This window comes from Pungitius pungitius, chromosome 6 (genome assembly GCF_949316345.1).
Source record: "Pungitius pungitius chromosome 6, fPunPun2.1, whole genome shotgun sequence".
In the NCBI taxonomy this organism is placed as follows: Eukaryota; Metazoa; Chordata; class Actinopteri; order Perciformes; family Gasterosteidae; genus Pungitius; species Pungitius pungitius.
The window spans coordinates 22288539-22306177 of NC_084905.1; the positions used below are offsets into that span (position 1 = coordinate 22288539).

General features: G+C 47.1%; 1 protein-coding gene across 5 annotated transcripts; it reads left to right on the plus strand.

The window, feature by feature from the left end:
* The first annotated feature begins 2713 nt into the window (after window positions 1-2713).
* Window positions 2714-16880, plus strand: phf21ab (PHD finger protein 21Ab). 5 transcript variants are annotated; one of them, XM_037452314.2, is made up of 19 exons: window positions 2714-3151; window positions 5595-5634; window positions 6206-6257; window positions 6369-6458; window positions 8112-8144; window positions 8235-8300; window positions 9179-9331; window positions 9624-9854; window positions 10117-10230; window positions 11863-12204; window positions 12289-12417; window positions 12740-12791; window positions 12873-12952; window positions 13336-13396; window positions 14327-14349; window positions 14951-15106; window positions 15460-15535; window positions 15621-15724; window positions 15937-16880. In XM_037452314.2, the coding sequence occupies exons 3-19, from the start codon at window positions 6216-6218 to the stop codon at window positions 16600-16602; spliced, it is 2418 nt and encodes an 805-aa protein (XP_037308211.2). In that variant the 5' UTR covers window positions 2714-3151; window positions 5595-5634; window positions 6206-6215; the 3' UTR covers window positions 16603-16880. The 5 variants fall into 5 exon arrangements, with proteins under 5 accessions (XP_037308211.2, XP_037308209.2, XP_037308212.2 ...); XM_037452312.2 differs by lacking the exon at window positions 14327-14349 and adding an exon at window positions 14449-14555; XM_037452313.2 differs by lacking the exons at window positions 2714-3151; window positions 14327-14349 and adding exons at window positions 3162-3329; window positions 14449-14555.
* Window positions 16881-17639: the final 759 nt, after the last annotated feature.

Here is a 17639-nt window from a genome sequence, read left to right on the forward strand (position 1 = left end):
AGCTAGAACGTAGTGGATAGAAGCAGCTAGCAGGTAACAGATGGAAGTTAGATAGAAGATAGCAGCCAGGAGATAACAGATAACACATAGTGGATAGAAGTTAGAAGCTAGGAGATAACAAGTAATAGATAGAAGTTAGATAGAAGATAGGAGATGGCAGATAATGTCTATCAAATAGCAGATAGTTACATTACATCACATGTCATTTAACTGATGCTTTAATCCAAAGTGACTTACATTGCATTATAACCCATACGTTACATTTTGACTTCTCTGACATCTCTAACTAAGCCATCATCACGTCATTGTCACACAGCAATCAGCTCTGATCAGTCTGATCAATAATCCATGGTGAGGGAGACAGGGACGATGACATCAGATCTCAATCCATGTGGAGATGTTTGAGACCTACAAGCAGGTTTGATGTTCAGCTAATAAAGAGTTTATTAAATAAAGCCTTTGTGTCTGTCCATCTGTTGTTGTTCTTTCTCCAGTCAGCTGACAGCATGAAAGCCTCCTGATTGGTTTAACGTCTTTGATCTCAGACGCCATCAAAGGAAAAGTCCTGAAAGCAAAAGGCCAGAGCTGCTTCTCAAAGGAGGGCTGAGCCGGCTGGCAGCCAATCAACACACGTTAACGAGGTTACCAAGGGACAGGAAGTCGTTACCCCCCCATTGGGTGAAAGAAGCCGGCCAATTGGTCCAGATAAAACCTAAAGAAGGAGCCTCCTGCACAACATCTGATGTTCTTAATGTCACTGCTTTTGTTTCTGTTACCGACAAACAGCGACACGTTGATGAGTAAAAGTTATATTTTTGAACATGTGAGGATATAAATAGTACTCCTGTCTACCACAGTGTACCAGCTTGTTTCCCTTGAGGTGGTGGAAGCAGGACTCAATCGCAGATCAAGCAAAAGACAGGAGGTGACAATCAGGGACACGAAGTGAAGCGAACCCAGGTACTACAAGAGTACAGCAAAACCACAACATACACCAGCAACAATCCACACCGGGACATTTCTTGGATCCTGGATGGCAAACTGCGTTTTGTTGCTCTGTTCTTGTACATCTGTAATGACAAAAGAGTTGAATCTAATCTAAAAAAAATCTTTTTTAGACTTTTTTTAGTATCTGTCTTCTAATTACCGCTTTAACCTTGTCTACTCATCTAATTTAAGATGAACTTTAGAGATGAGTTATATTTAATGAAATGAGACCTGACTAAGTACAGTTCTGACGCTCTGGGATCAAATCGCTGACCCACTAGCCACAAGAAGACATCCTTACAGGCTCTGGTAGCTGAGGTTCTGGTTCCTCCAACAAATCCACAGTTCAACCAGTGAACAGGAAGTGACCATACCAGGAGTGAGGAGGACGTAGAGACGCTGTATGCGCCTCTGGTGGAGACCTGTCAATCGGCGTGTAGCCCCGCCCTAAAGCATCCCCTGCTTCATGGTCTGTTTGACTCTAAATGGACCATCATTTACTGAAGGAACATCATGCTGTATTGAAGAAGACCTGATACTAGACCATAAACTATTGGGAGTCCTGCCTTAGTTGAGTTAAGCCTGGAACCTTCTGGGTCAGAACCAGGAATCCTCTTAACCATGTTGGACTTGAGTTCAGGTCCACTGCTGAGAATCCAAAACAAACACAGGACAGTTAAGACCAGAGCCAGAGGGGAGAAGGGCTCTGGTTTGTTCTGGTTTGTTCTGATCTGGTTGATTTCTATTTCCATCTAGTGGTTCCTCTGAGTCACTGCGTGTCACCACAGCAGGCATGAGGGACATTGCATGGACAGAGTAGATACAGTAGAGATGAAGTAGATACACAGTAGATACATAGTGCATACAAAAAAGATACACAGTAGACACACGGTAGAGAGACTCAATTCAAAAATAATATAGATAGACACATTAATAAATAGTCAATACCAAGTAGAGACAGAATAGAGACACAAAAAGGTGAGCATTCCTTTTACCAACACTATCACTTAGAGGATTAATAACATATGAAAACTGAATATGTAAAGTGTTAACTAAATAAGTACAGAACAAATACATCCTAATAGTACAGTGGTCCATTAAATGTACTGTAAAACATAAACAGAAGGAGGTTGATGTGTAGCTCCATCTAGTAAATAGATACAAATCATCAATAACATACAATGAATGGATAACAAAGTTATCCTCTCCAGAACCACAATGTTTTTACTTTTCAGTAATTACTGAACAGGTGGCGTAAAAAGTACTACAACAAATATCTCTTTCTAACTATTTAGTGCAGTACTATTCTTCTTGAGAATTTGGGGCTGTGATATTAATGTGTATTATATGTCAAACAAATGTGCAAAATGCTCTCCTCTCCTCCTCCTCCCCTCCTCTTCTTCCTTCCTCCTCTCCCCCTCCTCTCCTGCGCCTCCTTCCCTCCCCTCCTCCTCCTCTCCTCCTCCTGCAGCTCTACCAGCGGCAGACTGAGGCTGGATGACCCGGGTCGAAGTAGAACCAGAACCAGACGCCAACAAACTGTTCCGCGTCACTGCCAAGTTAAACAAATGGTGTGTGTGTGTGTGTGCGTGTACGCGCTTGTGTTTGTGTGCGCGCCGACTTTCTCTCCTTAGAGTTTCGCTGAGTTTACATCCGGGTTTTTTCCCTAGGCAATGGGAGTCGCAGCACCGCCGTTCCTTAGGCAAAGTGAAATAAATTCGCGGCACCGACACAAAAAGTAGTCCGCTTTTCGAACACATTTTCTTCGCGTCTTGTGCCGCCGATCGGTTCGATTTGACGAACTTTAACGGCGTCACGCGGACGCGCACAGGTCGATTGCTTTGTGGCGGTGCCACGCGTGCCAGCCGCGCGCGCGAGTAGTTTCTCGCTAGCCCCTTCCTCCAGCTCCGCGGCGCAGGGATACGCGCGGTGCTTCGGCTGAGCTGAATGAGATTGAAGAAGAGTTCTTCTTGTTTTGTAGCTTCAGTTTCTCTGTTTTTACACTAATTTTTAACCAAAACTAAATATAAAATACGGCAACAACATAAAGCAGCGCGGGAAAGTGTTGAGCCGGACTCCTCCTCCATGCTGTTGTTCCATCGTGGATCGGCTCCTTACACATTTATATATATATTTAATTAATCTAGAGGAGGACTGCTGCTGAGTAAGTGTACATTGGGCTTTTTTAATTTCATAACTTTAATTTTCCGTGTTGCCAAACTTCACCTGTGTGCCGCCGCCGGCCCCGTTGGTGCGTCGGCTGTGAGCTAGCGGGCAGGTGTGCGAGCCGAGCCGGCCGGTGCGTCCACCAGGTCCCCCCGTGTTTCTGTGTGTTTTAGCTGGTGAGTGTTTCTTATTCTAGGAGTTGGTATTTGTGGAGGACAAGGGGGCCGAGGGATAACTTGGACCCACCGACGCCCGCTGTTCGGTGTCGGGATTTCTGAGAAATGGCGCCCCGTCCGCGACACCCTTCCTGCGTCGTATCCCCCCTCTTATGGCCCTTCTTTGTGTGGGGGTTTCTCTGTCAAATTGCCGCCGAACGACTCGATTATTGCTCCTTTCGGTGCAAGTTATCAGCGTGGCTAGCTAGCGTTAGCTCCGTGGCGGCTAGCAGGAGGCGCTAGCCTTAGCGGCTAGCTGCTAACGCTACATCCACTTGTTCTCCGTAACATCTCGCAGCGGAGCAATGTCGGAGGGGTCCGTGTGTTCGGACACTTCTTTTATCAACATGGGGGACGTGAGGGACGCCGATGGATGGGGGGGGGTTCACCGGGGAGGCTCAGCGGGGGTTTGATCCGCTGCAGGGTGGACATCCAGGCGGCCATAGTGGCTTAATAACAAGGTTATAAAACATTTATTCCTCCGCCGAAACAAAAACAACACTTTTCAGTTTTCTCCCGCAGCAGAGGCTCTCATCTCGAAACCCTCCATTTTAAGCTTCATTTCGGGGGTTTTCGGGGCCCTCTGCGGCGGCATGTGATGCTGATGGAAGTTTATCCGGACAACTTGGTGTCCCACCCGGGGAACAATTACTCCCAATTAGCCGGGGCCGCAGGCCCGGGGCCGGGGAGCTGTGACCGGGGGTCTGGTGCGAGGCGCCGGGGTTAGGATGAGCCACACGGTCCCGGTACCACCTGTACACACCTTACCAAGTACTTTTACAACAGGCCTGCGTAACGGCAGCCTTTCCAGGTACTTGTACTTGCCTTGAGTATTTTCATGCACAGTGCTGGAATGTACTCTTTACTCAAGTACTGTGCTGTGTTTTACTACAAAGTATTTGTTTTATTCTCCTACTCATTTACATTTAAGAGATTATAGTACTTATACTGCTGTATTACATTGTATAATAGACAACTGAGTTGAATGTACTTGTACATGCAAGTGATGGCGATGGAAGTTTTTTAACTGATGTACTACAGGGACCTACCTGGTGTGGTAGAGGTCACGACCTCTCGCTCCAGCTCACTCAGTACTCACATTTTATAGAGGAGTACTTTCTCTCAATTCACAAAGTACTTCTAGTCTCCTCCGATACTTGCGTTGCTCTTTCAGGTACTTGTTGGTAACAAGTTTTTTCATTTTTAATGGTAGTACTTCAGTAATATTAAGATAATACTAATAAGTACTATTATAATATACTATATATACTATACTATAATAATAATGTTCTGCCTACCTCTTACTACCAATTCTATAAATACACAGAGATGGTACTACTTATGTACTTTTACTTCTCCAGATACTATAACTACACAAAAAGGATACTACTTATGTACTCTTAGTACTAGATATTATAACTACACAAAGATGATACTACTCATGTACTTTTACTACTATTGATACTATAACTACACAGAGAAGATTATACTTAAGTACTTTTACAATTAGATATACTATAACCAAACAAAGGGGATACTACTTATGTACTTTTATTACTACAGATACTATAACTACACAAAGATTGTTATACATGTGTACTTTTACGATTATATACACTATAGCTAAGTAGTTATGATACTACTTATGTACAGGTATCCACTACAAGGGGCTTCCATTCTTGTGTGCTTAAACTTCATGTTGCTGATACTGTTAGTACTGATACTGTCGTCCCGTGTACTTTTACTGCTTACTCTGTGAGTGGGGAGCAGCTCGTCCTCCAATCAGAGGCCTCGTATCTGAGGGATGAATGGTGGTCTCTGATGGGCAGGGGGCACGTGTGGTTCCTGCTGTCATCAGGGGGGGGCGGGGGGGCGGTGTCCATTTACTATGATTTTTATGTCTGCGTTTAAACGATACAAAGAGAACGTGAAAGTGCTCATCACAAAGAGTAACTGGTACTTTGAAGTCTGAGTACTTTGTGTATTGTTTAGTACTTTTAACCTGTAAAAACCTACTTACATACAAATACAAAACATCAAGGTACCGCTTTAGTCAAAAGTAGTATTTAGTTACTTTCCTCCTTACTTACACTCCTATGACTTTAGTTTATTGTGTGTGTGAGATTTAGACTTAAAGGATATGAAGATAGATCCTTCTTATTAATACAGAGTTGCATATTTATTGATCACAGGCTGTTAACGATGTGCGTTTGTCGTGTGTCACAGGGCAGCACGGGGGGGTGGAGTCCAGTCCCGCAGCCAGGCGGTGAGTCTCTTTTTAAGATTATAACAGTGATAAAGTTATTTTAATGTTGTATTTATTCTGTTAATAAAGTTTACATTCAAACATTTTCACTTCAGTTCCATTTCACATGAAATGTGTAACAAATCAGAGGTAAATATTGTTTTTGAAACACTTGTAACTTTCTACATGAATAGTATAAGAACCAGTGATTTAATAGTTGTCTATGTACTAGTACACAAAGTACCTCAACGTGGCTCCGTGGTGATAAACTGCAATATTAAAATGATCTAATATGCATTTGTTGGCCATATACAGTGTAATATTCTCTCAGAAGTCTAAGTAGGTGATGCTGCTGAAGTTCTTTGCAAATATATGAACTTTATTAGGACAAACATGATAATATATAACAATGTCTCATTGAGAATGATGAATATTTCATGTTTTTTTAAGTGAACATGGGTAATGGTTTAAGTTCCTTTTAATAAGGAGAGTTCCCATCGTAGCATGAAGCTAATTGAACACTGAATCCTTTTGATGATGTTTCATTATAACCAAGAGTTCTGTTTTTTAAAGTTGAAATGTTTGTTTCTAGCGGCACTTTAATGCTTCAGGTGGATGGTTTTCCTCCTGGAGACGGCGTTAAGGTACAAGTACTCTCAATACTTTTACCTGTAGCTGTTGATACCTCATTAAGGTACTAAGTATATGAGGCCCTGCCGCTGATATTGTGTGTGTGTGTGTGTGTGTGTGTGCAGGCTGATCGATCAGCTGGCAGACTGACTGGATCCATGATGGAGCTCCAGATGTTACAGGAGGCCCTGAAGGTGGAGATCCAGATCCATCAGGTGAGTCCAGGGCCCCGTCCATCGTACGTGGATCAAATGTCCCGATGATTAAAGTCAGGCTTTCAACAACAAACAGTCTTAGTTTGAACCAGACTTGAGTCTTCAGGATCATCTCCTTCCAAAGGGAGGAACCATGATTCTGTAACCACACGATGGCAGATCAAGACGAGATGATGATGATGAAGATGATGGATATGTTGACATTATGTGTATTTGAATCCTGTGTCATATGAATTGAATGTATTGTCTCACATGACCTCACAGTCCTTCCTGGGGGAGGATCCTCCTCCAACCTTCTCACTGAGCTTTCTTCCCTTTTTGAATCCCCATGAAGGGTTTTATGGGCAGATCAGTATGTTTTTATTATTCTCATAAAATCCATGCAGCGATTTCCCTACCATTATAACAGGGGGGTGGGGGGGGGCAAGAATCCACATCATGGTATCAAGAAACATTCTGATGGGATCCCAGTACATCACAGTATTGCTTTTTCAAGTAAACACATTAATTCATTGAGCACGGCTCCACAAACGGCTCGCTGGCCAACTTGCTACTAACGGGCCGGCGTGTTAGCTCGTTAGCTCGTTAGCGTGTTAGCTCGTTGTGGCTGCTAGTTTCCACCAGAGGCTCATTGCAATGGTTTTCTCACGTTGGAAACCGACCCGGCTCCTCTCTCGTCGTGTCGGTGCATCTCAGGTCCCTCGCTGTGTCGCTCTTCTGTGATTTAATGTAGAGGTCACTTCTTGTTGTGAGTTTACCCAGCATGCAGTTCGGCTGGTAAATGGGTTTATAAATGTACAATTATTCGTATTACCAAATGTTTATGTGTCACAAGCTGTCGTGGTGTTTTACCCTGTAAAGAGAGCTAGTTGTGGGTTATTGATTGTTAATAAGACAAGTAGCTCTGACCTCTGGCTGCTTTATGAACCCTGTGGGTTTAAGATTACATTAACAATTAAACAATACACGTTTTCTAAAGTGATTACTCACTTTACATTCATTAAAAACAACAAAATTCATTAATCAAGATGAATGTGCCATTAACTAGTCAACTTTTTCCTTTCTATTGACAGCCCCAGTATTTATTTATTTTACTTCACTTTTAGTTCACTAGTGTGTGTGTGTGTGTGTGTGTGTAATATATATATATATATATATATATATATTACACACACACATGTATAATGACATGGAGAGAGACTAATGATAATGAGATGTAGAAATATCAAATACTTCTTAAACGTGGGGTAAAAACAGCTGAACAATGAATCTAAATGAATTTGATTAGCTCGAGTCGTAAGGTGAGTATTCACTTTATTCTTTGTAGTCCCTCATTTGAACGTCTTCCTGGATGCGACCTCTCCAGATGAGGTCATTTTAAAATAATCTAGTTCACTTTTGTAAAATCATCTTAACAAAATGTTTGAACAAACCTCTTTAATCCTTCTGTGTTTCTGTATAGATTTTATATTGCAGGATTATCACACACAAGCCTCATAGTTTGACCCAACGTTGCTATGAACTGTGGGTAAATCAAAGTGTCTTTAATGAGCCTCAGAGCCTCGGATGTTTCTCTCATGCCATCAGTAGGCCTGAGCTGCTCTGACCAGCAGGTGGTCATGGGCCTTCTGACTCTCTGCTCTTCTTCTGCAGAAACTGGTTGCCCAGATGAAGCAGGACCCTCAGGTAAACCGGGACTCTGGTCTTTTGTCTCTGATGTACCGACGTTCAGTAGGTTTTATTTTATGGGGGGGTCTGACTGTTTCCTGTTTTCAGAACGCAGATCTGAAGAAGCAGCTCCACGAGCTTCAAGCCAAGATCACGGCCCTCAGTGAGAAGCAGGTACGTCAAACTTCTGCCTGAGTGTGTATTTATACACACACACACACACACAGAATGTGTGTGCTGGTGAGGCTGCAGAAGGTTACCATGACAACAAGGTGACTCCAGGATTTATTTAGGCTTTGAGAGAGTGAACTACAGACAGAGGGTTAATTAAATAAATGAATAAAAATATTTACTTATTTTATTTGCTCACTTTTTCAGCGGGGGGGGGGGGGGGGGGGCAATGGAAACCCTGAGGAGAGAGGAACTTGGAAGTTGTAGAATGACCTTTTTAGTTCAGACATGGAAGGTTGAAATCTGAGGCCAGTGGAGTGAGGAACGCTCTGTAGATCCTTCACACTGGTTTAGCATCACTGAGCTCTGCTTTTATCTCCTTCCTCCTCATTCACTTTGTTGGGGGGGACAAACAGGAAGTGGGTGTTGATTGGTTGGGACGGTAAATGTCTTCAGCAGTGGATGAAGTCCTCCTTCTCCATCGGGAGGTGTGTTGCTTAGCAACAGGGCTGTGTGTGTTTTAAAATAACAATTTATAGCCGTAATTTGAATGATTAAAGATGAATGTAGGAATCAATCTGATACATTTGATTGATAAATCTGTGTTGTGCAGCGACAGCCAATTAGATTCAGCCAATTAGATTGATTCAGTATAAAACCATTTGTGTACGTTTATTTTACTAGAAGGTCTGACTCTGATGCGTGAGTGAATACACCACGTTAGAATTATCAGTACAGTGCATGCTGGGATATTCCTCAGTTCCTCACAAGATAACAGCAGCTCTCCAAATGGAGACCAGTGACCTCACCAACTCCGTCTGGTGGAGGGTTGGTGAGAGGGTTTACTCCTTTAACCTCCTGTTTCCTCTCTCCTCCTGCAGAAGAAGGTGGTGGAGCAGCTGAGGAAGGAGTTGTTGGTGAAACAGGAGCCGGATGCGAAGCTACAGCTGCATGTCCAAACTCCTCCAGCAGGGGGCGACATGAAGCCGGGGAACCTGCTGCAGAGCCAGCAGATACCTGGAGGACTGCAGCAGGTAGGACGCACACACGGACACACACTATATGCACAATCACACCCAGTTTGCTGAAATGAAGGGGGAAATAATTAGTTAACAATTAAGAGATCATTACTTTTCTGTTAGATTTCCACAAGCTGACACTTTAGGATCTAGTAAAAGTCGACGATGTCATAAACACTGATTGTTGAAAATCAAAAGACTGCAAACTATAATGCAGAGAGTTGTGACATGGCATGCTGGGTAATGTAGGAGATAGCATCAGCCTCAGAGCCACTGTGAAGGTCCTAAGCCGGGTCTCTGTCCACAGACCCTGACGGTCACGCCGGTCCTCACCGCAAAGACTCTACCTCTGGTGCTGAAAGCCGCTGCCGCCCCGCCCGGCTCCGTCCTGCCGCATCGCCCGCCCGCTGTCGCCATGGTAACCACGGCTATTCCCAAACCCGACCTGCAGAACGCCCCCATCAACCTGCAGGTGGTCAGCAAGCTGACCAATCAGAGTTCAGAGCCGGTGCGACTGGTGTCCAAGAACGCCATGGTGGTAAGGCCCCTCCCTTCCTGCCATGTACCCCCCTAAAATGTGAGCTGCTGTAGATTTCGTGTTGTCATCGGTAGGAGAGCTGCTGTTAGTGGAAAGGTGTGCCGGCTCTTTGATACATGGCCACATGTTCATGAGGAGCAGTAGAGGTCGGACAACGTCTCAAGTCCCATTAGAACAAAACCACCCACGTGTTGGTGTTAAAACAACAGGTGTGCGGGTGTAACAGCACCACAGATCCACATCTGCTGTGGTTTTGTCTCAGGTGCAGGCCACCACCATCACCTCCACCACCACCACCACCACCACCCAGCCAATCAAAGTTCCTCAGTTTGTCCCTCCTCCTAGACTGATGCCTCGACCCACCTTTCAGCCACAGGTGCGTCCCCATACGCCCCGCCTCCGACCCTAACCCCCTCAGATCAGTGTGTGTGGCCCACCCTGAGGTGACCCGCTCCCCCTCCAGCAGGGGGGGGCACAGCAGACACTCACGCCTTGCTCAATGGCACTAAAACACTGTTTGCTCTGTGTTGCCTCTCCTCATCTCCTGTCCTCACGTTGTGCTTCTTTATTCAGTGTGTGTGTGTGTGTGTCCTGCAGCTTCTTGGTATTTTGTGTTCCTGGCTGTGTGTGTTTAACCCTGATATGTACCTGTGTTGAGTGATGTCACTGAGCACCTGTAGTCTCTTCTATTAAAGTTAAAGGAGACTCACTAACGTAAATCTCTCTGTGGCTTCACCAAAGTCACCACTTTAATGTTTAAGATGATGTCATAGTTTCAGTAACATCAGTAGTAGTAGAATCCCCAGTGGTGGTAGTAGTAGTAGTAGTAGTATTAGAAGTAGTAGAATCTATGGTGGTGGTGCTAGTAGTAGTAGTAGTAGTATTAGAAGTAATAGAATCTATGGTGGTGTTAGTAGTAGTAGTAGTATTAGAAGTAGTAGAATCTATGGTGGTGGTAGTAGTAGTAGTAGTAGTAGTATTAGAAGTAGTAGAATCTATGGTGGTGGTAGTAGTAGTAGTAGTAGTAGTATTAGAAGTAGTAGAATCTATGGTGGTGGTAGTAGTAGTAGTAGTAGTAGTAGTATTAGAAGTAGTAGAATCTATGGTGGTGGTAGTAGTAGTAGTAGTAGTAGTATTAGAAGTAGTAGAATCTATGGTGGTGGTGCTAGTAGTAGTAGTAGTAGTATTAGAAGTAATAGAATCTATGGTGGTGGTAGTAGTAGTAGTAGTAGTATTAGAAGTAGTAGAATCTATGGTGGTGGTAGTAGTAGTAGTAGTAGTAGTATTAGAAGTAGTAGAATCTATGGTGGTGGTAGTAGTAGTAGTAGTAGTAGTATTAGAAGTAGTAGAATCTATGGTGGTGGTAGTAGTAGTAGTAGTAGTATTAGAAGTAGTAGAATCTATGGTGGTGGTAGTAGTAGTAGTAGTAGTATTAGAAGTGGTAGAATCTATGGTGGTGGTAGTAGTAGTAGTAGTAGTAGTATTAGAAGTAGTAGAATCTATGGTGGTGGTAGTAGTAGTAGTAGTAGTAGTATTAGAAGTAGTAGAATCTATGGTGGTGGTAGTAGTAGTAGTAGTAGTATTAGAAGTAGTAGAATCTATGGTGGTGGTAGTAGTAGTAGTAGTAGTATTAGAAGTAATAGAATCTATGGTGGTGGTAGTAGTAGTAGTAGTAGTAGTATTAGAAGTAGTAGAATCTATGGTGGTGTTAGTAGTAGTAGTAGTAGTATTAGAAGTAGTAGAATCTATGGTGGTGGTAGTAGTAGTAGTAGTAGTATTAGAAGTAGTAGAATCTATGGTGGTGGTAGTAGTAGTAGTAGTAGTATTAGAAGTAGTAGAATCTATGGTGGTGGTAGTAGTAGTAGTAGTAGTATTAGAAGTAATAGAATCTATGGTGGTGGTAGTAGTAGAAGACGTGGTAGTACCAGTACAGTAGAGCTCCACAGTGGCATTACCCAGCTCTTCCCTCTCTGGTGCTGCTCTCTGATTGGCTGTCTTTTGTCCACAGGTCAGGCCGAAGCCAGCCACGCCCACCAACGTGCACATCGCCCCGGCCCCTCCCCCCCCCATGATGGCAGCCCCCCAACTGCTCCAGAGGCCCGTCATGTTGGCCACCAAGCTGTCGTCCTCTCTGCCCTCGGCGGCCCCCATCCACCAGGTGCGCATCGTCAACGGGCAGCCGTGCAGCAAGGCCGGCACCGCCGCGCTGACGGGCATCGTCATCACCACGCCGGTGACCGCTAGCCCCGCCCGCCTCGCCAGCCCCGCCCAGGCGCTGGGCCTCACGCCCATCCTCACCCCGACCCCCGCCAAGCCCATCCAGATAAGCAGCCTGATCGCCGAGCCCAAGGTAGGAGACCCCCCCCCCCTCTGGAGTTCACCTGTCCCACAAACCCTGAAGCCATCCAGGTGACTGACTCTCTCCTCTCTACAGACTGTTAAAGCAGCAGAGCAGAAGGTCGTCGTCAGCATCTCCTCCAGCTCCTCCTCCTCCTCCTCCTCCTCTTCCTCTCCCCCGCTGTTGCCTCCGCCTCTCAGAACCAAGAAGGAGGAGAACCCAGAGGTCTGTGCTGATATTCACTGATAACCAATAGAGGATCAGTGTTTCTCTACAACGCGTTAGTACTTGTTCCCTCAGAGGGTTTGTTTCTATAGGTTTATGAATATGAGAGATGGGTTTAAAATGATTGGAGGTGACTTTCATCCTTGTTCTCAGTTACTTTATCCTTCCATCTCCAAACCGTCCTTCATACAGGGTTTTTAGCCCTGGAGGTGGCCATGAACGGTCTATGGGAGGGTTAACGTCAGCTTGACTTGTGTATGAAATTAAAGATGTTCTTCAGAGGAGCTTTAAGGCTCTGATGGTGACTCTGTTTGTCTTGTAGAAACTGGCCTTCATGGTGTCTCTGGGCCTTGTGACACACGACCACCTGGAAGGTGAGCCCCCACCTCCTCCTCCTCCTCCTCCTCTTTTAGCTCCACTGTCTCTTCACTCTGATGTGTGTTTCTTTTCTGCAGAGATTCAGAGCAAAAGACAGGAGCGCAAGAGGAGAACCACGGCGAACCCGGTGTACAGCGGCGCCGTGTTCGAGCCCGAGGTACAGAGTGCTCCTCGCCTCCTTCACCCACAGCTCAGTGCTCCTCGCCTCCTTCACCCACAGCTCAGTGCTCCTCGCCTCCTTCACCCCAGAGCAAATGCATCTTAGTTTTAGTCACATTTAGTCATTTTAATCCTTCTTAGTTTTAGTCTAGTTTTAGTCACATGGCCACATTAAACTCCTTCTCTTCTCAGACCCTCTGTGTTGTCTACAGCTGTTTAATAGTCTACCTCACAGGAAATAGTTGTGTTCATTAAAGGGGATCTTGTTCTTGTTCTTTAATACCATCTCCACGTGTGCTACAGATGTGCTACAGATGTGTACACTGCTCCTCCAGCTGCTGCGTCTCTTCTCGTCACTCACTGTGTTTGTTGGTGTTTCAGAGGAAGAAGAGTGCAGTGAGCTACCTGAACAGCCCTCTGCACCAGGGGACCAGGAAGAGAGGTCCGTATGACACACTGACCCGTAGAGAGCCTCCCGGTGCCTCCTACTAACACCTCCTCCCTCCTCTTCCTGCTTCCTGTCTCCTCACTCAGCCCCAGTTCTGCTTGTTTCTCACCTTCCTTAGAAATGTGAACGAGATGTGAGGTTTCATCTCTGCGACCCTAAAACCTGCAGCAGCAGATTCTTTTACAAACATTAATAATACCAAGAATGAATTGGTCAAACCTCACTCTATTGATCAATTGATAAGGTGATCAATAGCTGCTTTTATTACTTCACAAGGAGTGAATCTACCTCTTCCATTCTTCTCCCTGTTTAACTTCTTCCTACATATCCTCCATTTAACTTCTCACTCTACAAGCAAAATGAAATCACTAGCTAGCTGGTCCTGTCTGGTGATGGACCTGCTGGTCCTGTCTGGTGATGGACCAGCTGGTCCTGTCTGGTGATGGACCTGCTGGTCCTGTCTGGTGATGGACCAGCTGGTCCTGTCTGGTGATGGACCTGCTGGTCCTGTCTGGTGATGGACCAGCTGGTCCTGTCTGGTGATGGACCTGCTGGTCCTGTCTGGTGATGGACCAGCTGGTCCTGTCTGGTGATGGACCTGCTGGTCCTGTCTGGTGATGGACCAGCTGGTCCTGTCTGGTGATGGACCAGCTGGTCCTGTCTGGTGATGGACCTGCTGGTCCTGTCTGGTGATGGACCAGCTGGTCCTGTCTGGTGATGGACCTGCTGGTCCTGTCTGGTGACTCAGAAGCTGTGGAGCTGGTCATGTGACGCGTTAACATCTGACACAAAGCTCCATAGACGTCTCGGTTGTACTTGTGCTCTGGCCTCAGCCTGCCTCTCATGCACTAACACTGCTGTCTGTGCTTCTGACTCCCCCTTCTCCCTTTACGCCCCCACCCTCCTCCCCCCGTCTCACGCTAGCCAATGAAGACTCCCTTTCCAAGGTATGTCATACAGACTGTTTGTTTTTGTTTTCTTCCCCCCTCTCCATCTTTCTTTTTTTCTTTGTTTTCCGTCCTTGTTGTCTGTCTCATTTCACCCAGGTCGCCCTCCCAAATACAGCAGCGTCCCGGAGCTGGGCTGCCTCACCCCGACCTCCCCCTCCAGCCCCGTCCGCCCCCTCCCCCTGCCCAGCCCCAGCTCTGGGGATGTAAGTAACGATGGGGGAGACGGGCAGAACACCCCGTCACACACAGTCCTTATTGGCCCGGTAGCTCTGTTGCTCCCCCCCCCCCCCCTCCTCCCCCCGAGACCTCCACCAGCACTTCATTAGTCTGTTGTCTTCATGTGGTAACCATCAGTCATCACTTGGTTCTTTACTTTCAGCCTTACAAAGTGAACAGTGTCCTGTAGCCCTCAGCATCCGTTAAGTACTGCGTACACATTCTAACATTCCAGTAACTCCTCCTGTGGGCCCAGTAACCTCACACACCATGTCCATTAGCTATTAAAAACCAGCCCCCCCAGGTCACGGTGCCTCCCCCTGCCTCTCCACGGGGCTCGGTTGGGCGGCTGGATACTGATTGGTCCAATTCTTCCTCACAGGGAGACATCCATGAGGATTTCTGCACTGTGTGCAGACGCAGTGGCCAGTTGCTCATGTGCGACACGTGTTCTCGTGTTTATCACCTGGACTGCCTGGATCCGCCCCTGAAAACCATTCCTAAAGGCATGTGGATCTGTCCAAAATGTCAAGATCAGGTAACCACAGCAGCCGTGACTGATCCTGAATAAGGGGGGGGGGGGTACCGCAGTGCAAAGGAGGGCCAATCAGAGCCGCTAGATGGTTGACTGTAGAAATCTGCTTCTGCTGACCGGCCTTCTGCCTCACTGTCCTAGACTTTAGGACCGTTCAAGCCTTTGTAAGCAACACATGATGCAGTATTGTTTTTTTGTGCATCTGTCCCATTCATTGTCAGCAGGGTTAGCATCTCTCATCCATCCACTCCATTGCTTGTCCCCCTTCTCGGTACCACCACAGGGTGGCGCTCAACTCAAATCTCCCTCAAATCTTGTTCTCTGCCTCTTTGACAACTCTGAGCTTCTCTTTGCAGATCCTGAAGAAAGAAGAAGCCATCCCGTGGCCCGGTACTCTGGCTATTGTTCATTCCTACATCGCCTACAAAGAAGGTGACGTCAGGTTTCACCTCCCGGAGCATCCGGCCCTGAGCCGCTCAGCCGGAGATTCACCTCCACCTTTCTGTCTGTGCTGCAGCTAAAGAGGAGGAGAAGCAGAAGCTGATGAAATGGAGCGCTGAACTGAAGCTAGAGCGAGAGCAGCTGGAACAGAGGGTCAAGCAGCTCAGCAACTCTATAACGGTAAAACCTCAATGTCCACACTACATGCACAACCCCCCCCCCCCCCCCCCCGTCACCCGGTTGAACTCGTGCACTTTGCTCTTTACTCTCCATCATTTAACGTGTTTGTCCCACATTTAGCAGGACGGTTCCAGTCCTTTAGGGACACAGTGGAGGTCCTCTGCAGGGCAGATGTTGAGGTGGAGTCTGACCCTGTTGTCATCTTTCATCAGAAATGCATGGAGACCAAAAACAGCATCCTGGCCCGTCAGAAGGACATGCATCTCTCCCTGGAGAAGGTCAAGCACCTGATCCGCCTCATCCAGGCCTTCAACTTCAACCGAGCTTTGGCCGAGACGGAGGTCAAGGAGGTCGACGCCAGAGACGCTTCTGAGGGTCCGGCTCGTGGCTGCGAGGCAGCGCTGGGGGCCGACTGCGCAGAGAAAGCAACGGGCGGAAGTCCTGCGACCAGCGGGGAGGGGGGCGGGGTCAACGCGGCGCAGGACCAGGACCCCACGATGGGAGGAGACGCGAGGGACACCGCCGGCCCGCCGGCCCAGAAACACGCCGCAGACGAAGGGGCCGCAGGAAGCAGCGAGGCGGCTAACGCCCCCCCCCCACAGGCTGACGCCCCCCCCACACAGGCTGACACCCCCCCCACACAGGCTGACACCCCGGCCGCCACCAACGGGACGGCGCACCCCAACAACGCCACCAACTCTGAGAACAAGATGGCCGGCGCCAGCCCTCTAGAGACGGCAGAGGAGGAGAAGCAGGAGGAGGAGGAGCAGGAGGAGGAGGAGCAGGAGGAGGAGATCACCGACAACAACAGCAAAACCTCAGAACCCTCCCAGAATTCTTTGCCAGCTCTCGTCAGCACTTTGGACGACAAAAAGTGACTTGGTCCTCCGATCCAAAAGAAGACTCGCCGTGTTCTGAAGTTGCCAATCTTATAAATGTTGTTTGTTTGCATTGTATTGTCAGACTGTGTCAATGGTAGATATACAGCCCAGGTCCCCCCCCCCCCCAACCCCCCCCCCCCCGCCACACAGAGCCGGTACACCACGGCCATCATGCCAATTAGTGATGGACGTCTGTGGAGGGCAGAGGGAGATTTAGTTCATCATCACACCAGTGTGCCTGTTACAGTGGGCCCTGTGTTCTCCTGGGGGGGGGGGGGGGGGTCACATGGGATCGGAGAACATTGAACCAAACATCTGTCAGGGGTCTAATAAGCAGTGTTGTGATAGTGTGAGTGCTGAAAAGAGAGCCTGTCTCCGATGACCCCCCCAAACCAATAAGTCTGATGTAACACTTTTCTAACTTCTCATTAACCAACTGCTCATTAATGCAGGGGGGGGGGTACAATTAAATCAGAATGAGAATAAGCCCTTTGGTGTTGTTGCTCTCGGTAGCTGTGGGGGGGGGGGGGGGGGGGGGGGGATGTGATACGTTTGTCACAAAGCATAATGCTGATAGCTGCCCCCCCCCCCCATACTTAAAAGACCTGGTCTTACTTTCCTTGGACCTCGACACCCCGACCCAAACCCCCCCTTCGCATCCACAGTGCTGTTTGAATACGTCTTATTAGTTGAGGTCTTGTTTGTTTGAATGAAGGGGGGGGGTCGGGGGAGGGAGGGGGGGCTCAAAACGACATCCTGTCCACCAAGCCGCTGAGGATCCAAAGACCTAAAAAACAACGTCCTTCACTTTCAAATGAATCTACAACCCCCCCCCCCCCCATACTGAGACCAATGACACCAAATGTCCCCAACATAACACCACCAATCCCATTCATCCCAGCTAACCCCCCAGGCAGAATACGGTCCTAGGAGGGCGATGTTTTTCCAGTGCTGTCAGTTAAATGTAGTGATCGAGGTTTATTTCATTCAGTCGATGTGAGCACTAAATGTGAAAGAACACACACACACACACA

Bases quoted from the DNA above. Each gene is read 5' to 3' on its own strand.
- phf21ab (XM_037452312.2), top strand. From the start codon at position 6,216: ATGCTTCAGGTGGATGGTTTTCCTCCTGGAGACGGCGTTAAG. The intron at 8,145-8,234 runs GTAAACCGGGAC...TCCTGTTTTCAG, and splicing joins AGATGAAGCAGGACCCTCAG to AACGCAGATCTGAAGAAGCA. The intron at 13,397-14,448 runs GTCCGTATGACA...CATTTCACCCAG, and splicing joins CCAGGGGACCAGGAAGAGAG to GTCGCCCTCCCAAATACAGC.